The sequence below is a fragment of the Xiphias gladius genome, chromosome 14 (genome assembly GCF_016859285.1).
Source record: "Xiphias gladius isolate SHS-SW01 ecotype Sanya breed wild chromosome 14, ASM1685928v1, whole genome shotgun sequence".
In the NCBI taxonomy this organism is placed as follows: domain Eukaryota; kingdom Metazoa; phylum Chordata; class Actinopteri; order Istiophoriformes; family Xiphiidae; genus Xiphias; species Xiphias gladius.
Window position 1 is genome coordinate 20,262,951 of NC_053413.1, and position 21,502 is coordinate 20,284,452.

The 21,502-nt window shown below is 37.7% G+C and overlaps 2 protein-coding genes across 2 annotated transcripts; both read left to right on the plus strand.

Annotated features, from left to right (window-relative positions):
- Window positions 1-2,105: 2,105 nt before the first annotated feature.
- On the plus strand, window positions 2,106-9,199 carry cplx4c (complexin 4c). The gene is given in 3 exon segments (XM_040143771.1): window positions 2,106-2,124; window positions 3,241-3,425; window positions 8,978-9,199. Coding segments are annotated over 3 exon segments (426 nt in total).
- A 5,227-nt stretch (window positions 9,200-14,426) lies between these two features.
- LOC120799248 (retinal homeobox protein Rx2-like) lies at window positions 14,427-19,005 on the plus strand. The gene is made up of 3 exons (XM_040144265.1): window positions 14,427-14,709; window positions 17,885-18,144; window positions 18,568-19,005. The coding sequence occupies exons 1-3, from the start codon at window positions 14,427-14,429 to the stop codon at window positions 19,003-19,005; spliced, it is 981 nt and encodes a 326-aa protein (XP_040000199.1).
- The last annotated feature ends 2,497 nt before the right edge of the window (window positions 19,006-21,502 follow it).

The following is a 21,502-nucleotide window of genomic DNA, read 5'->3' on the forward strand; positions in this document are numbered from 1 at the left end:
AGAGCATTTGAACCGCACGAGAGATAATTCCAAATCCCTGGACAGATTACACAGAAAAAATATTACAAAATACTAAATATATGCAGACAGGTGCAAATAAAATAGAATACTAACAAGGCATCCAGTTCATCTAATGTTAGCTTCCCATGCTTGCCAGATGACAATGTTGACCAGACGTATAATGGCTTTATTCAGGCGGTCAAAGAAGTCCCTCAGAGGCTTTCCCTGAATCCCCATACTGCCCAGAATGAAGCCGAAGGCAACAGAGAAGACCAGCAGACCCAAAATATTGACCCCATCTGAGGTGCCTGGCATTGGTACTTCGTCATCTACAGGGGTCCCTGTAATAACAGTCAAGTAAGTAGTGAAATTATATTATAACAATAATGCTAACAATACGAGAGATTAGGCATATCAGTTCAAAATAAGGGGCACTCGGTTAGACAAACAATTGGCTCCAACCACAGGAATAGAACAAAAAAGGAATCTCACCGTTTTCATTGGCCTCAGTAACATTGATGACCCCAAAATGATTTCCTGTAAAAACACCGCTTCAATAAACTGTTTTAAACTGTAGTATAAGCAAATGTTAAAAGTTGGTAAGTATAAATCAGTGACAGTATGAATATAAAGACAAATCACAGGCATTGCAGATCTTACCTTTCTGAAACAAGCTTCAGCCAGATTTGAGGGGATCCTGTTTCTATAAATAAAAAACACAGACTTGGTGTTTCTATAACTGGCCAGAGGCTGATACCTAATTGCATCTTTACAAATTCAATGTAATTTACAATTATCAGTTTACATACCTGATACGATCTAGAAAAGCAGCCACGCGCTGCGTAGCGTCCACTTGACCACCAGAGGGCCCTGAGCTGTTCCTGGATGAGTTCCCTAGCTGGACGACCACAGCCAAGGCAACAGCGGCGAATGCAGCAATAATTGTGGTGACCATGTAATAGCTGAAGGCCATTATCGTAATTCTCCCATAAGCTTTCCTGTCCACAGATGATAATATTTTTGACAAGTATTTGTAGCTCAAAAATATTTATATAGTCCTACAGAGAGTATTAAAAAAAAAAAACACTTAGACATCTTCAATTATACAATGGACTTACCAAGGTCACCACTGTATTTAAAACTAAACTAAGGCTAAAAGTTCATGTGAAAAAACACCAGAACACAAGCTCTTCAGATATTTCAGGGTTTCTTTATTTGGATTCATATGGAATAAAGGAATCTGCCATTTTACCACACAATTGTAGAAAACTTTGTGTAAAGTTCTAAAAGTGTTTTACCGTGAAAACATTTACAAAATACATTTTCAAGGGAAACTATACACAAAAGTCACAGTCTATACTTGCACGTCAGAAAATAAAATTGCAGGATGGATGATTGTTGACACTTAAATGGGTTTATCTTCTATGTAGTTGGAATTGTAGAAAATCAGAGACTCAGTTTGAGAGCCCCAGCTCTAAACATGGACTCCACTTTCATGACTCTTAAGGGTTGGTAACTCTTTCACCAGCCACTAGAGTGGCTACTGATTGTGTATATCTACGGAGGGTTGATTATTATCAGGAAGCTAGTTTGTTGCTGAGTAATTTCTGTGTGGCATTACATCATTTTGGGCTTGGTTTTCTAGACGCTCACTTGAAAATGAACTTCTTTGCGTTTGGCATTCCACCATCACCACCTCACCACTTGTAGACTTGAATGATGGCTGTAAAAGGTATGCAGTTTTCTAATTGATGGAGATTTGCAGCTATGGTCAGCTGGAATTTCTCAAATTCTTTCATAATAGATTCGACAGAGTTTCAGGGCGGAAAATATTATATCAAAATTTCCATATAAAGCTATCAAGACACCACTGTAGGACAATCTATTTCTTAGCTGTTTGTTCAATATTTTGCACACACTTTCACAAAACTATGGCTAAATATTCTACTTGTGGTGGACCTTCAGATTTCTGAGGAGGAGGACGGCAGTCTTGCGAGGTGAATGTCCAGAGCCTTATTGGTTCCGTATTGAGTGCAGAGGTTTTAGGTCACTGAGGTGTTAAGTCCACAGCGTCCCTAAAATACTGAGTCTCAGGAGGCCGATATATGGCAACAGTAGTGGACGGTAGAGCTAATCAAGGAGATTTAATTATCTAACAGATACTTGAGTCCCCTTAAATCACAAATCCACAGTGACAGACATCCCGTCAGGACATGCCAATAATCCACAAAATTTCCTTTAACTAGTGTGAACTGTGCTGTGTAACTGCAAAAGATGGACACTATTAAATGTTCATTAACAAATATTTTTACTGACATGCAGTCAAACAACTTTATGTAATGTGAAAAGGTCACGCCAGGTGCCAACATCAGAGAATAATCAACTCTACAGCTCTAAAAAGCTTTTTAGCCTCTATTGGTTCATCGTTTGGGTTCAACTATCCACACATTTACTGTATTTACTGTATGACTCCGCGTCTCAGCTTTCATTAACTTGCCAGTAGACAGCCATACGCAACGAAAATTGCTGTACACTGGCTGGCCAGCACAAAACAAGAGGCCCAGAAAGTTAGCAACCAGCCGGTGACCATTTACTCAGGCATCTACCATGCTAAAATTCTAGAAATTTTTTGGAAACGAAGAGAGATCTGAAGGAGAGTCAATATCAAACCTACATGTATATTCCTTATATGAGATACACTGTCAACATAGTGCCCTTTAACTGCAGGGAGAACATGCTAATGATGAGTCTGAGTGACTGGCAGTTTAGTACCTAATAATAACTCTGTAGTAACTATTGTTTCTATAAAATTACATTTTGCGGGCTATTACTGCATTAAGGGATTTATTTGTACTTTCTTGCTTGAATCTGTATTTATTACCACATTACCCCATGTGTACTGTTGTAATTATTGCTGGTTAGTGAAGTAGACAGAGGTGGCCTACATCCTGAGGGTCTATCCTACTGCATCTTGTTGACAAGGTTTAAACTGTCCATGGCTTCCAATTATGAGCTAAGCTCTTTAGAGGTTTTACTTCAGCCACAAGTTATTGATACGTTGTAATCATCTTGACACAGAATAGCCAAGGTTTCAGTTTGGGAAGTATGAATATTACTGTTGATAGTGTGCTGATTTACACATTAAGATTGGATTTTAATGTTATTCTTCTCTCTTCCATCAGTCCCCGATGTCCCTTGTCCTTATCCCTGTAGGACTGATTAACGTGTATTTGAAGTGAGCTCTGGTGTTTCTCATGAATCAAATTTTGGGTGATAAGTTGAAGAGTTTTACCGGAGGAGGTGGTGAGGACGACAGTAAAGCATGAGCAGATGGAAAGGAAACACCAGAGTCCAAAGGCAAGTCCAGGGAGGCATTTGAAGAGTACCAGAGGCAGCTGTTGGAACAAAAGTGAGTAAGCAGAGATGCTTACATTATATCTTCATAGCAAGACTGACTACAGTGTTAAAAAAAAAAAAATGTTAATGACTGCACAACACTCAACAGGATATCCTGCTTAAAAGTGTGGCATTGTGTGAAGAACACAGAGAATGTACACATACCAAGGATCTTAAATAATATATGAAAATGTCCAAATGTTTTCACGTCGTCCACTAAAACCACTTAGTACCATAGATAACACTGAGATAGGATATTTTATGGACAAAAGTGAGCATAATTAACGTGAGAATGATTATATTTAATCACTGAGATGGAGTAGAAAGCAGTTGTAAAGAAGAAATGACCTACATATCCATAAGCAGGGATTAGCATTTGTGATTAGTATTACATAAAGTAGTCTCCCATTTCAAGTTTGTCTCAGAAACACAGATATTAAACAGACAACTCAGATCTTCAGATGACAGCGGAGGAATGATACAGTACTGCCATACACAACCTTTTTTTTTACTCTAAATGTCCACATTTGAATGTGGACCACGGGCATGCAGTGACACAGGGTGCTATAACAATGTGGACCATGTCGGCAGCACTTAGAAAATAGGTGGGCTTGCATTTCCCAGCTATGATCCACGGTTATTACACGGAAACTGCCATCTGTGTTTTCAAAGTAATGACACCGGCCACTGACACTGAGTTTACAGTCACTTGACCACAAAATTTAGAGAAAACTATTTTCCAGCGCAGGTTAAACACTGTTACGCAAAAACTGTCTTTTCAGGTGAGTCAACTCCTGTTCTTGATGTTTAGGTTAAAGGAATATGGCTGAAAAATGTTATAGATTTAAATACGCAACGTTGTGACTGTATAACCTGGAAACAAGAGGGAGTGTTTTGACTGGTATCAACTGAGCGTGATTCATGGAGGCTACCTAGAATATCCTAGTGTAATTACAAAGGTATTACACTTTCTAATATCTCATCACAAATTCAAATTCAAATCCAACAAACTGTCCTGACTGATACCAGAGGTTATACAGCAGTTAATTCTAAAATAACAAAATTTAAAAAATTTGGTTTGGTCATCACTGTCTCAACTTGATTTGGACTTGACCTTGACTTGAACTTGAATGTGCATGATCTTTGACTTGATTTGGACTCAGGTTAAAGCATTATGACTACAGTGCATAGTTTCCCAATGCATTTGTTACAGTAGGTACAAGTTTAAATACAATATGATTATTATCCATCCATCCATCAGAGTAATATTTTTTTACAAACATATATATTGCCACAAGATTATGAAAATAAACCTGTGGGAATCTTCTTCAGCAAACCCCTCCAGATGAGGTACATTTGCCACAAAAGGACAATAAGTCAGGTGTCCTCAGTGTTTGCTAGTCAATTTAGTAGACGCTACAACTTTGTGATTGATAAAAATAAATGAAAAAAAAAAAGTCCTTATTCAAAAATACTTGTTTTACATAATCTATTACAATATGCTGAGTGTTCTTGATATAATTGTCAATCAGATACCAGTACCATTTGTAACAAACACAACAGCTGAAGTTGTTCACAGGTTTTTATACATGTGTGCGGGTGTGCATTAGGCAGTTTGAACTCCCTTGCCAGTGTGGCTACGTGTGATGCATGTGTGACATCAACGGATGCGAGCCAGGCTTATAAGGTAGCTTTAGGTGGGGGTTTATTTTCCTCGGGGCTCAAATTAGCCAGAGAAGCAGATTAGGCTCCATGTGTAATAACACGTCAGGGCTCAGTTTCAAGAAGCCGCCATTAAACACGTCTCTTAGCCAGTGTGCTTTAAAACAATAATTATTTAATCACCTTACAATCTCAAGTAATGCTGATATGTTAGTTGTCCTCAATTAAGTAAAAAGGGAAATTGTAATGAAGTTCAGGTCTCATTGTCCAATTCAAAGAGTTGCAGGATGATTATCCAAGCGACATTCTACATCTGGCTAGAATTTAAAGTAAAAGTAAAAAAAATATTAGACTGCATCTTTAATATGTCACAGGTTTCACAGCCCCCTTTTTTTAATTACATTTTTGTATTGTATTTTTCTCTAGATCAAATTAAACAGACATGTCAAAACTAAGGGCTGGCTGTTAGAACAACAGATTATTCGATTAAGCTACTAAGGATAAGCTACAAGAGCCCTCATTTTATTTTCTCTACGTAAGAGACGGTGTCTACGTCTGTGACTGAGTCACAGATTCAGTAAATCTGCGGTGTCCAGAAAGTGATGAAACTGCTTTGACTACAGGACTACAAAAACATCTAAGTGTTTGCTTTCTACTGTTTCTGCGGTTCCACTGGAGCTGGAATCTATACTTGTTTTTGACAAAGCACAGAACTGTATCTCAGTGAATGCTGAGACAGTGTTTGTGTGTAGATGGCACAGACGTGGAGGGGAATAATGTGAAGGAGTGCAGCGCAAGCCAAGACATCAAGCAACTGCGGATCTGTGCCAAGCTGCAGCTCTTGGTGCAGCTAATCTTATTAAAAAAGGGTCAGGGCCTGAGCAGACCACCCCTTAAATAGACAGGTGTCAGATCTGGTACCAACATGGAAGCTGCCCTGAACCACATGACCTCATAAACCACATTACTGCAGGTACACTTACAGAAGTGGGCTTATAACAAAAATTAAGTTATTTCAAGTCTTGTAGACCAGACAAGTAAAACAAGCTTGAAGAGGTAAATAGGTTTCTCCTCTGCTATAGTTAAGATAGCACTGCTGTTCAGTACAGTGCAACCACAAGTTGTTTTTTTTAAAATGTTTATAGAGACAAATGTCTTTTCTTTTTTAATAAAAACAAATGTCTAGTATTCTGCCTTGTTTAGTTCACATAGTCTGACTCAAATGTAGATTGTACATTGTAGGGAAACCAGGATCAAAACTTTACCCTAACCCTACACAAAATTATTTACCCGCACATAAACAAGACTAACACACCATAACCTTAATTCAAGTAATTTAATGTGGCCATATCCAATGAAACTAAGGCTGCTATTACAGCAGCTAAGAATCATTTTCATTATTGATTAATCTGCCAATTATTTTTTTTGATTAACTGTTTAATTGCTTGGCCTCAAAAATGTCCAAAATAATGAAAAACGACAGCCACAGTTTCCAAGGCCCAAAGTAACATCTTCACATGTCTTATTTTGTCTGACCAAAAGTCCAAGACCTAAAGATATTAATTTGACTATAATATGAAAGATAGAAAAGCAGCCAGTAATCACAAATGAGGAGCTGGAACTAAAAAATGTTTAGCATTTTTGTTTGAAAAATGGCTAAGTCACAGTTAGGCTATGACTTTTTCAAATTTGTGGTTGTCACAAAAATAGGAATGCTGGCTTTTGTGAGGCAGGTAGCGGAGTTAAGATTGTAAGGGGTATCCTAAAGACACCAGTGAAAATGCATTGGTCTGTAACTCCCCTTATGCCTGCACCAACTGTCCATGCTCTTATGGCAAACAAGAATTACCATTTGTTTCACTTCTCAAAAATGAGACAATTTGTCTTATTTTATTACCTTTCGGAGTTTAAACTGTTGGCCTTCAGTTGTAGCACTGCCACTTGGCCAATGACTATAAAAACTGTTTTGTCAAATCAAGGTCAGTGGTGATGATGTCAACTTAAAACACTGCATACCCTTAACTGGAGCACAATTCATCAAGCCAAGTGGTGTTGGGGCTTTCGAACTCGGGGTGTCCCGGTCTTTTATATTTCTCCACATTCACAGCGCCCCCACCAGGCCAATCTGTGCCTGTATGCACAAATGGCCAAATTGGGTCATCCCTCATAGTTTTGTGAGTACACACGAGGATGAGGTACAAGCGTGAAGAGAAACGTTTATAGTATCAGGCTCATTAAATGGGAGAGACCTTATTTTCACAGATCCGCACAGGGTCATAGATAGACGAGGATTGGTATACAGCCTGCTTTACCGAATCAAAACAGTCGATTAGATTAATAAGAATCTATCTATCGATTAATAGGATCATTCATAGAATGATCTCAGTGACTCTGATCAGGCATTCCTGGTGTGAAATGTTTTCCCTTGCTAACATCATTACTGTAACGTGGTAACGCTGCTACTGATAAGACATAGATCTTTATGTAAAGCTTTACTCAAAGCCACCTGCTTCTTGTATCCCCTATAACCTTTTAATACACCGTCCTTATGCATGGACACACTTGTTCGGGCTTAGGCTTCTCAGAGTGAAGAGTGAAGTGAAGACACAGCGACATTGAAGGACACAATGAAATGTGCAACAATATCCATAACATTTGTGAATTAAATGGATTGTATAGATAATTATTAAAATAACTATTAAACTAAAGAGCTAATATCACATTCAATTAATATCTTTTATTAGCCGAGTGACCTTTTTAAATCTGTTTACTAATTAATCGTATTTTTCCGTACATTCAAGTTGCAGTTTTTCTTATTGTTCAAATATGTTTGTTTGACTATGCTGCAGAGTTGACTTTACAGTTTCTGCCACTGCGCGTCTTACATACAGTAGATTAAATTTTTCTCAAGTCGCTGTATCACAGCTATTTACAAGTGAACGAAAGTAACAAATTACACTGTAATTTTTTGTTTAATTACACATCTTTTCAGCTTTTATACTGATTCAAGTTTTAAGTCCTTTCAATAATTCTAGTTTCAGGTATTTTTTAGAGTTAAGTATACGACATACTAATACGGCTACAATTAGAGAGGCATAATAATAGATTGGCATACACTTATGTTGTTATGGATAACTACATTCCTATATTCCATTGAAATTTTCTCTGGTTTGATCGCTCAAGGGTATTCTATGACAAAAAGTTTTCTTATAAAGGTAGACATCAATTTTGACAGCATCACTGAACTAGAGGGGGATAGGTTGGGCTTGGTTGGGTAGGCCGAATTCATACAGAAATGTTTACAGTTGGGATGCCACAGTGGCCATATTTTTATTTTTATTTTTACTTTAGTTTACTTAAGTACTTTTAACATAGTTAAATATACATAAACTCAAATAATAATTAAGTCAAGTAACGGACTTCTAGTTTGATACATAAGGATCATTCAACATACTCGTGCTCCTATGTTTTAAAAGAAATTGTTTTTCTTTTTGTAAAAAGGTATTTTTCATGGCAGACATTTTGACATGGAGCAGGAAAAGCACAGGTCTGATTGATAACATTAATAATAATGTAATTCATTTAAATATGCCATTTCCATGGACTTGTACTGTACTGTGCATGCTTGCGCATGGCATAGCTTACTTAAAAGTCAAAGAGCCATTGTTAGTGTTACACCCGTGCTCTTCTTGCCATGACAATGTAAATATCTGCCGTGAAAAAGGCCTTTTTGTAATGAAGATGTATACTCCTGACAGATCAGTCTACAAATGAGGCTACATATAAGTGTTTAAAGTTTACATATGGTTTCTTCTGACATTTTTCTGTAATATTAATTCTTTCCACGTAACTGGATCATACAAAATCTGACGTATTACCTCAATCTAAATGTAATGATGTCTAACATCTCCTGTCACAGAGTGCTCAAGACACTGCAACACTTCAGATGGCCGGAGATGACACTGACATGCCAGGGGACCTTGCAAAAGAAATGGTGGATGAAGACGAGGAAGAGGAGGAGACCAGTGATTCATTCCTCCAGGAACTTCAAACCATGGATGTGGACACACTGAAAACCAAAGCACAGGCCACAGTGACAGAGATAAAGCAGACTGCAGGGGAGAAGTGTACTCTCATGTGATCACCATTCATCAAAACATACTCTGCTTGCAAAATACCCAGGCCTTCAAAAATTTGGTAACATGAAATGCAATGTTCAACATGTATTTAACAGCTAATGATTTCATTCCAGCAAGATCCCTCATTCCCCTCTCTAAGGCATTACGGCTGTAAACTTATTTGACTATGGAGGGCTTCTCTACCTCACAAATCTCGAGTTGCTACTCTAAATTAATTTGTCATCCTCATGTTAGAACTCTGCTTTACTGACAGTGTGATTACATGCGTGACGTTTTTATCTGTGTCTGTTAAGAATATTAAACAGTCATTGAATTAATAAGAAGCGATCCTTTTTGTGACATTAGCTCAACAGCTATGCTTACAAAGAGTTTAAATTAGACTTTAAGTGGGAAGCATTAACCATAGGGCAAGAAAGTTCCTAATCTGGATGTATGGAGGGAGGGTTAACTCCTTTGACTATTCTGACAAACCAAAAGATTAAAAGGTTAAAGTAACTGAATGCTCCAAACTTTTATTTTTCCCTGACCTAATGACTTGGAAAAATTAAATAAGCACATTTTAAAGTAGCATAGTAGTAGGGCAATCTGTATGTGTGCATCTATACCCTTGTACCTATAAAAGCACATTATAGGACATATGGTTTAATCTAGGATTAAACTTTTTCCCTGATACCTGATTGACCCACCTGATACTTGATAGCCACATTTAAATTACATGTCTTAGTTGATAATTAAAAAAATTACTACTTCTTCTTTTTTCTATTTCTTTTCTTTTTTTTTTGTTTTTTTTTTACCTTAAAAGCCATGTGATATGCCTTAAAGCACTTTATTCTGCGGTGAATAAAGGTTCAGTTTAAACAGTCTCTACATTTTTTTTTTTAAAGTTAAAAGAACCAAGATATTGATATTGAACTAGCACATCTACAGCTGTACAAAATGTGACAGAATGAGCCTTTCCTGCACATTTCAGCACAAGCTGACCACATGACCAGTCTCTCAGCATTTTACCCTCCCTTTCCATCATCCCTCTGTCATCCCCCTGCTGCTCACCATCCCCCTTTCCCCCTGTAAGCTGACACAGCGCCTTTAAACATTAGCCGCTTTCTTCCTAATAGGATCTCAGGGGCTTAAATTGTCATCTGATAAAACTAAGGAGCTTGATAGCTATGCTGCACCCTCTTAACCAATTTGTACTCAATTAGGATAATGGGGAAACAAGCAAAGAGGGACAGCTTTAATATATTAATGTGATAAAATGATTATCAATTTCCCTTGTCTTCGACTTGGGTGGTATTAAGAGCATCTAGCAAATCTCATATAAATATTTGCCATTAATGAAGTGGGACAAACAATAAAGGACATCAGAAATATTTGAATTAGATCTAAGAATCTGTTAGACATTGTCTGTCAATCGTGATATATAATTTCCAAGTACAGACGTCCAAGAGAAGACATTTTAACTGGCTAAGCCCCTGCAAGCACTGTAAAATCTACCATACTAAATCACTTAAGTGGAACTGAATCATTATTTATGTTCAACCACAGAAATACACCAGTGGTTTAGTAGAATACAAACACGTGAGAGTCAACGGAAAATACAAACTGATCTTTTTGTACAAATTATTACCCACTGATAATACTGTTAAGAGTCAGTGCTGGTGTATAAAATGAACTTGATACATCAAACCTTTTTTTATAACTTGTATGCTGTTATATATTTCTTAAAAGAAAATTCTCTCTCGCTCTCTCTCGATAACTGGATGTACTGAATCCCTCACATTGCACCTTACCATGCCCATCACTAATTAATGAGACTAATTATCATCCACTAAGTCCGCTGACTGTCTTATGGTATCAGCTTACTAAGGCAATTAATGCGCCTTTCAATGTTTTGCCTTTCTAGAAGAATATTTTGAAATCCTGGTGCAATGTATTTGACTTGAGAACACAACTGAGAACCAAAACTACCAGTTATTTAAAAACTGCATAAATATGAGAATATCCTATTAATTAATGAATAAATTAATGAAAAGAATAGGCTGGTTTTGCCAGCTGTTTTGTTTTTGTGCATATATTCAAAGTCGGAGAGAGATAGCTCTGCAAAATACCCCAGAGGCCTGACTTTCTTTATATTTCATATGGCAATAGCCTACTTAATGGCAAATCCCTGCCACAAAGGCATCTTTAGGTTCTTTACCTCATTGTTCTAGTGGCAAAGCCTGTTGCTCACAGGCAAAAGTAATGGGCTTTGTAGTCTATTCATTCTTGGAAAACAAGTCTAACAACCAAGAAAAGGTGTACAGCCAAAGCCACTTAACCGAGAGCCATTCTGCTCATAGAAAGCACTGGCAATGCAGGCCTGTGTTGCCAGATGGCTTTAAACTTGTTAGTGTTCCTCAGCTGGTTAGGCATATGCCAATCGTGAAACAAGTGTGAAGTTTGTGTAACTCCCTGACTCCTTGAAGACAGGGTATCCATGGATGGAAGACCTTTCTGAGTGTCTAATATGAGTCAAAAGGTATTTCAAAAAAATGTTGTTAACCTTTTACCACCCACTATTCCACGGAATGCCCTGCACTGTGCAGAACTTTCACTGCATAAAAAGTGGCATGAACATGCAATATATGTAAGTACTGGTAGTTTAGACTTTTGTACTTACAAAAACAATGCCTTGCTGTAAAGAGATGGCAGAGTATACGAGGAAAAATGGTGTTGTCCTTCCTTCAGAGCAGTGTGGGAGCCCAAAAATGTAATGTCCCTGAAAACATTGAGTCTAAATCCATTGTAAGGGTAAAAAAATATTTGTCTGAATAGACCGACCAAACTCAAAAGGATGTGGCTCTTGATATGGCTTGGCTGATGCTTGAGACTTAAGATGAAAACATCTCTTCTAAGATACTTTGCATTTTTGAAACAAATCATAAAAAAAAAAAAACTTTCTGCACCACTTTTCCATGTTCCATTTTGTGTTTGGTATGCAAAGAACTCCTAAATAAATCTTCAGATAGGAGGGGGAGTGAGGTCAGAGGAAATCTCTAGTGAAGTCTTTAGGCTCATTAAGGACGGGATTGATCTCTGCAACACCTACTGTAGCTGCCACAGCTTTGGGTCTGCCAGCCGGCAAAGGAGAAATTGGCATTGGCAGGCTGCAGGATAAAACACGCCTGATGCCCCCAACCCAATTTACACCGTGAACTATCAGAGGCAATGCAAAATGTTAATTAGTCTAACAGGCCAATTTATTTGTTTATTTTTGTTTTGTATTTTCACACATGTACACAAAATGAATTTGAGTCACATTCACAAATGAAACATTTTAAGGCGTGGTAAAGACTGGGTTCAACATTAGTTTTGTCCACTGTTTGTTCATGTTTGAAATAATTAGGTTAAATAGATTGTCCATTATCACTTTGCTTCTCTAGACCTGTACTTTGACTCATTGCTTGTTTGACTTCTTGTTGGTCCTCCTGGTATAAACATGAAAAGTACAGCATCAAACTTCTATTATTATTGTATAGTGCATCTGATTTGTTCTGTACTATTTAACTACGTAATGGCAGCTGTAATAAAGGCAGCTGTAGTAACTACGTATAAGTAGACACATTTCCTTAAATATGGAACCACTATAACATTGTTTATTCTTTTTTTCCACAAAATAATGTAATAAAATTTGTTTCAAACCACAAGTGACTCACTTCGTTTTATTTCATTCTATTATTAGAGTCTGCTATTCCAAAAGCATTTGTGCTCATAAAGAATTAGGTGCCTACTTGAATTAAACTATTTTATGAATACAAGTCTTTAGAGTGTGTAGCCATTCAAATGAAAAAGTCCATCTCTGTGTCTTTTCTCCCTTATATTGTCTATAATGAAGGGATTAGTGAAAACTCTCAGTACAAGCCATTATCTTTCAGACAATAGATTTTTTGAAAGAAAGTTTTGTTGAGGCTTCATTAGCAAAGGCCTCCCTCTGTGGTCTGAATGCAGGACACATTTGGAGCAATTACTTGACCAGAAAACAACTGTCAATCATTCTTAAAGGGGAAGGATTCCAATTAATAAACCTCTTAAACCCTTTGGTTTTACTAACATTCCCCTGCAAGCTTTGGTGTCTTGTGTGGTTAAGGAGAGTTTTGTCAGGAGAGAATAACATCAAATGTGCTTGTTGCGCAGGACTCAAACATTAGGTCCTTTGCTCACTTGTGTGCAGGGGATTTCAAGGACTTAACTAGGAGTAACAAGTGCCTACAGTAGATGTTGTCATTTGTCTACTTATGGACTACTAAGACACCATGTGTGTAGCATAGTCTGTGATAAGAACCTGAAGGAAGGTAAGATTATTTTATGTACTTCAATGTGCATTCTGTTAATTATGACATCTATTGAAGTATGGGTTTCCATAATGCTCATTTGTATTCAACGAACAGATGAGAATATCGTCCAAGTGCAACTTGCTTTTTGGTGCCTCTCAAGACAGTTCCAAATGTCCTTGTGCCAAATGAGCTGCATACCTATGTAAAACTTTAAACATGTTGAGGTTTAAAATGTATAAGTAAAAATTAATGGGAAACAGCTTGAAAGATATATTGATTACTTTTTCCTGGCACTATAAATTAAACATATTCACGGAATCCAAAATGTGTCTGTGTAAACAGCAAAGATTCTTCATTGATTCACTTCTAAATTCTTCCTACTTTTCTTTCCTTCTTTTTTTAACTTAGTTTTTTTTGATAATAAAACATCCTGTGTGTAGTCAACAATACATGACTGTTTAGGACTGATTATCAATCGTAATGGACATGGTGATGGTTCTTGTGGTAGAAAATCATGACATTTATGGAAGCTATTCACATTCACTGTTTAAAGTAATTTATTGTAAAACAACTAAACCTGCTTACTAATGGATATCATGTTGACATGTCTAATTTCCACTACAACTCTTATATGTAGAAACAGTCTGTCGAGGCAATCTGTGTAAGTACACAGCTTTAATGTAATTGTTATGTCTTTTTTTCCTGCAGACGAAGATGTGAGTTTATTCTGCTTTTGTGGGAAACAAACTCACGGAAGTTATACTTGAAAGATACAGCCCACACGCTTCACATAAATCTGCTCAATTGCATGCGAAGCAGAACAAGATCTCTGTACAACAGCTGCTTTGCCTGTCTCACTTGTTAGCATTTCCATTTTTTCTGACAAGGACGAGAGAAAGTGTCTCCAAAGGATCGGATGCATTTGTCAATGGATACCCTGGGAATAGTGGACGATAGTTGCCTGGAAAACTATGACATGGCAAAAGGTGCTGGGTCAAGCAGTGGAGGCAGGGTCCACAGTATCGATGTCATACTGGGATTCACTAAAGACCAGGACCCTTTACTCCATTCTGTAGGAGATGTTGACAGCCAAAAAGCCAATGGAGAAAACCCACAGCACCCTGAAAAGCAGGTCCCGTCAGACCCCTATGGCCACCTTCCAGAAATGGGCGACAGCGCGCAACATTCTTCCTACCATGGTGAGTCTTTTCAGAAAAAAAAAAGATCGTCAGGCACAAAAACTCTCAGATAAATTTTCTTCAGGATCAAAGTGAGTTCAGGGAATTTTGTCTTTAACCATGCAACAAGTGGAATTAGAGCTGTACAAAGTTTGTCAGTCTCATATGCAATTCTCCCAGTTTTCCCAATGTAATGGACCAGTGCTCTTCCATAAAGAAGTTCGACGTCACCTTTTAGCAACTACTGTCATGATGAGTTATTTGGTTGTCTGAAGTGACAGTGACGTGAAGTATGCAAGTGTAGCTTGTACTTTGTCCAAGCATGGTGAGTGGAAGAGGAGGAGCACAGTATTACATTTAAGTGGGTGTGTGCTTTCCTCTAAAGTTTAAACATTTCTCCAAAAATGTCATTTTATGCAACTGGACTCTCACATTTGCAGTGCTACACAGCAACAGAAATATAGAGGGCAGCCAAAGAATGGTTGATTAATAACAGCTCTTGAGCAAACTGGCTCAGGATATTGATATCTTGAGCATGCTTTGCTCATAAGTGTCCAAGCTACCCTGTTAAATCCTTTTTTTCCCCTTCAATCTCTCTTACAGTGCTTTAAAATTAGAGAAACATACTTGACAAAATCACATATAGATTCTGTGATTCTGTGTCTGCCTGTCATGAAATTCCATTTAATCTATATTAAGATCACAATGAGAGAAAAATCAAGTTGCAATAGTTATTACAGCTGCCATTTTATAACAAATGGAAATGTTTTGTACATTATTTTACATACACTTCCTTGTAACAGGTCCTCCTCGTTTTTAGCTACCTCCTCTCTTGTGTCGCTACTAATAATAATAGCGGTTACATTCCTGTTAGGGGTTTTGGTGCCAGGGGGTGAGGTATTGTTACATACTGACACACCTGACTGGAAGAGAGCCAAAATTAATGTAATTAGTTACATCTGTGCTCTTATTGCTTTGCTGATCACGAGAAAGGTCCACTCAGCCTGTCTTAATTGTTTTATTTGGTAACGTTGGGATGTTGAGCAAATTGAAAACAACGTTCTGTGAATTAGAGTGATGCTTGTCCACACAACTGGCTGTTATAAGTATGTACCCACTGGGGGCTCTGGCTGGAAAAAAAGAACTTAAGAAGCCAGAAAAATCAGCCTGCTACCAGCCATTACTACCTACTGCAAATCAGTTAAATCTGAATGTAATAGGGGATATTATTAGATACGCCTAATTTTCAATGACTTCTGTTTTACAACTACTTGTATACTAAAAATCCTATTAAATCCTGTGGTAGACATTAAGTTTCAAATGTTAGGAACGTATTCATCTGCTGTATGCTAAAGTTATCTAATAAAATATTGCCATATTCTTTGAAATATTTTATGGAAATTATTATTATTTTGGTAATTTAAAATAACAACTTAACAGACCTTGAAAAAAGGTATGTATAATATACCTATAAACAGAACAGTTAGAGTGCTGTAGAATTATGGACACCTACATATCCAAAAGCAATTTCATATGGTCTATGGCTACCCATGCCTGAGATGTGTAGCCCGCTGCAAAGTAATTCTCTGTATATGTAGGATGTAACAACGGATGAATACAGACTCCTATGCAATTGCTCCAGACACGTTTATGCTTAATAGTTGACAATATAAACAGTTAATTATCATAGCTGCAACATACAGTATGTGAACAGTACAATAACCACCAGAGTACAATAACCACAACAGACAGAAGCCAGTGGGTGAGCTAGGAATGAGTATTTCTGTCCAATGGAGGAGCAGGAACACATGGACAGTGTAGAAGTGGATTACTGTATGGGACAGGGGTGATTTGTATTTCCTTGGACTTTTTTTGTATTTTTTTCTGTTCTAAAAGGTTTTCACTCTTGGATTCCACTGTAAACAATCCCAGTTGATCACAAAATCTATTCTCAGTGGAGATGCATATTAAGAAACTTACTGCAACCAATTAAGGAGCAGGATTTTGTGGAGTATTATCTTTTACGTGGTCCCAAAAGGAAAAACTGACTCTTTTACTTCATTTCACCACACTTATGATGATTAAAATGACAATTTGCTTCATAGACATGACTGATATTGCATGGTACATTCCTCTATGAGCGTTTATTGCCTGGTAATACTACACATATAAACATATGCAAAGGCTATAGAATGACTCCTATACTTAAAGAATGATTTCTGATCAATCTCAGAACTTTCATTGTCACAATAATTAAGATTTTTATGTGCAATCTACAGTTCACCATATTACATAAACGGTTTACAGTGTGACAGTTTCCAAACTTCACAGTTTAAAAAAGAAGGTGCTGATATGGAAAACATTTTTTTTCATTCAGAAAAAGGTATAAAAAGTCATCGATCCACTCAATCTATATTCATGATGTAAATGGGAACTTTAAAACAATCATGCTTTTAATATCACAACAAAAGCTTTAATTGCTTGGCATCCTTATTCAAAATCAGTGATCTTTTGACCATATTGCCTTGAGTGATTTGGTATGATTAATAAGCTTTGGTGGATCAAACACATGGCTCACTAGCTCTCCATCAATTTCTTGGAAGCCACAATCTGTACTATGACTGTTTACTCGGCCTGTGCAGAGGCCAACTAAAGTCCCTTGTTAGATTAGAGGAGGCGGGCACTCGCAGCTTTAGGTGGTTGCATCTGTTACTATGGGATTACTGCAAGGGAAGAACTCAGTGAAAGATTTGATGTCATTTGGACTTGCAAAACCCCTGGGGTTCACAAACCCTCAACAGTATGGAGGCTCAAGCTGTTTTATCATGATGAGAGGAGTTAAAATTTCACTTTTTTTTTTTTTTTTTAATCACACTGTATATTAAAATGTTACATTTGAAATGATCAACAATCACACATAATTGCTCTGTCCTCAAAGCCTTGGCTTTACACAGCCAAATAATATAAGTCAAGATGGTAGTGTTGCCAAAATTAAGGACTGCTTACTGGGTTGTTACCATTTGCTCATCAGTTGGTTGTTTAAAAACGTTACATTAATTCTGATCGCTATTAATGGATATATATCCCTTATGTGGAAAAATTGCAGATGGGTGATAATATCTGCTTTGGTCATTTAGTGACAGACATCTAAACAAAAGCTGAAAACTTACTATATGAATCCTCTCCTTCATTTAAGAATCTGACCTCTTCTCCGGTGACAAGTGTGATGGAGAAATGAGTGACCTGCAGAAGGAAGTGGACGTTGCCGAGGGATCTCCACAGACCATAAAAGAGGAGGAAGAGCACACTAAAAAGAAACACAGAAGGAATCGTACCACCTTCACCACCTATCAGCTTCATGAGCTGGAGCGAGCCTTTGAGAAGTCCCATTACCCAGACGTCTACAGCCGCGAGGAGTTGGCAATGAAGGTCAACTTGCCTGAGGTTCGAGTGCAGGTAAAGATATCTGATATCTTAACTGCCAACATAACACATAACACATTAAATCATCAGATAATTTATTTTAATTTGCACCTAGCTGCAAACATCTATCATAAAATCACTGCTCCAATCTCCAAATTCATTTTACTACAGATACTAGCTATTAACGGTAACTGAATCTGACATATATATTATTTATTTCAGGGACACATAAACGCTAAAAATTGTTTTAAACGGAAACAATTATAGACACCAAAATTAATTTGAATGTTTCCGACTTCTGCACCACCTAATGGTTGTATCACAAGATACACAGTGGTGGACAGCACAATCCCTTCCACTTTTTGTATTCTTCTTTTTTGTACTGATTCTTGTTATAGTGTCTCAGTGCCTTCATGTCACTGCATATCTCATCTGATTTCTTTCCTCTCTGTCCAGGTGTGGTTCCAGAACCGCAGAGCTAAGTGGAGACGTCAAGAAAAGATGGACACTAGCACCATGAAGCTCCATGATTCCCCCATGTTATCCTTCAGTCGTCCCCCGATGCCTCCCAACTCCGGTCCAGTGGCTAACCCGATGCCTCTAGATCCCTGGCTGACCTCACCCATCTCCAGTGCCACGCCTATGCATACCATTCCAGGGTTCATGGGCTCACCGCAGGGCTTGCAGCCTGCCTATCCAAGCCACAGCTTCCTCAACACCCCTCCTGGCATGGTCCAAGGTATGCAGCCCATGGGCCCACCTCCCTATCAGTGCCCTCCCAGCTTCAATGATAAATACCCAATGGAGGACGACAGGAGTTCCAGCATCGCAGCTCTCAGGATGAAGGCCAAAGAGCACATTCAGTCAATGGATAAAACCTGGCAACACATGTGATCTTGTGAGGCACTATGGACGGATTTTTGAGCTGCTCCCGTGAATGTTTACAAACTGCTTTTCCACTGTTTGTTTCATGTACCAATGAAGAGGATACATGATACCAAAGGAGTTCGAAAGTCTGCTATTTTTTCACTTATGCTAATAAGCAACTCTCAAAATGAACATCATGTGAATTTTTTAAAAATTCACTTTAAAATTTTTTTTATCAATTTTGAATGAACCATTTTAGCCCCAAGGAAAAATGATCCAATCCCCTGAGTTCATTTATTCTGGTTTAGCTTAAAATGTTTGGGAATAGACTCTTCTGTTTGAGAAAGAGAAAAACTTCAACATGATTGTGTCATTAAAATTGTGTCAGTGTTAATTTTGTATATTTCTGAAAAATTTCAGACAGTATGGACAAACCGAAATACAGTATAGTACAAGAGAGGCTAAGTAGAGCCATGTGGTCAGTAGTAGCAATGTTTTTGCATTTTGAGTTATTACTTGGTGACAAATTTCAACAAATGTAAACAAGTTTGTTGTCTTAATGGAGTGGTTTTACAACCTTTGTTGTGGAAATATACTTTATAAAAAAACACAGTACTGACCCTAACTCTGTCTACATGTACCTGGGCGTAAGATTTTCCTGCTGATTTTCCCCCTTGAAGTGATAACATGAGGTTTACAGTAATGACCACTGCACTGCGCTTTAAAGGGTATTTGCTTGTATCTAGTCCTTTAGAACTAAACAGTTTTAGTATAAATTTGGCTTTTCTCCCTGTATGTCTGTTTGGTTGGGTTTTCTCTTTGTCCATTTTACTGGACAGCATGTACATTTTTTACGGTATTTTCAGTTGCTATAAAGTGGGCAAAAATGTACATTTTAAAAACAATTTATGCACCTCAGTTTAACTTTGATTTGGGTTCAAAGGCAATATGAGTATTTTTTATTTAAATAATTAAAATGGCCTTTTGTAGAGCATGGAGTCCTCATGGGGGAGGTTATCGGAAGTCACAGAGCGTAATCTGGCTCAGAGGCTAATTTAGACAGACAAGCATACCTCTTAACACCTAATTACTGCTTTTAAAGCGATTAACCTTGGATTCTCAGCCATAGACAGAATGCCCTCAAATGCCCCTGAAAAACCCTTTTCAAGACCTGATTAACTCCCCTCAAACTTCCCCATTTATATTTTTTCTATTTTACAGATACGGCACTAAATATCAGTGTTGTTCTTTATTATGCACTGTATTAATCTTCATCCTTATTGGTAAAGGATGCTTCTCATTGCATTGTTGACAAAATACTCACTTAAGTCAGGTGGATTTGGAGTGAGAAAGTTAATGGGTGCTGGCAGCCTCTCTTACCCCTTGGAAATAGCACTGCCTGATGTAACTCTTGGACCACAGCAAAAAGGAGATGACGCACTGACGTCGCTCAGAGACATAAGGTCAGGTTGATACTGGGTGTGTCTTTTTATAACGTATGTCCATTTGGTGTTTGTGCATTAAAACGATGCAGAAGGGTGCTGTGCTAGCAAAGTAAAATTTATTGATAAAGATTTCTTCTGTGGCTCTTGAAGTAAATCAAATTACATCTTCTTTATAGGGGTTAGGGTTATGGGTTTATAGACTCCACAGACACTTGCAAGACAACTTACCCATAATTTCATTTATTTGTCAAAGTGTCATTAAGTTAGCTTTATCACTACTAAATCAGTCAAAATATCAATACCTACTTCAAGGTAATACTGAGTACTCTGGCAATGCTTTGAGACAAACATCGGCCAATGAAATCCACTGTGGACACCATAATGAAGTGTAAGAAAGACTTCGAATGATCATCAATTATCTGTATATCACGTCCTGTAGAAATGGCAGTGACCACACTGTCAGTTTTATAGATTTTTTTCTTTATTTTGTTATAATCCCTGTTGACAACAGTGGACTAAAGGCCAAAGAAATAAAAAGGAACATTTCTTTTTACTAGAAGAAACATTTATAAATGTGTGTCGATGTTTTTTTTCATCAGTTTTCAATATAATTATATACTAATTTCTAGTTGTTTCAAGTTTTTAAATTGTTACATTCATTTTCCATGTGCAAAACACAAAATAAACTTACAGTAGCACAACTGTAGAATCACTTTGATTGTGGATCTTGTTTTTCTTTCCACACATCCATTAGTGAGCCACCAACATGACTTAGTGCCGTTAATGAGCACTGGCGTACAATAGGCCATGTAAGCTGTGACAGAGCAAGCTGGCCTGATGGAGGCCTGTTGTGTTCGTCCAGGCCTGTGGAGCTTTGCCAGGCTGTTAGGCAGATGAAGCTCCACTCCATCAGGCCCAACCAGGGGTGTCAGGAGGCCCTGCCTGCTAGGCTGCAGAAGCCACAAGGGCTCAAGCTCTAATTGCCCTCCAGTAGCCTGTGTGGCTTAACTGCCCCAATTTATTTTGGGATGGAGGTTTGAATAGTGTTCTATTTTGCATCTAAGTACTTTGCAACAATG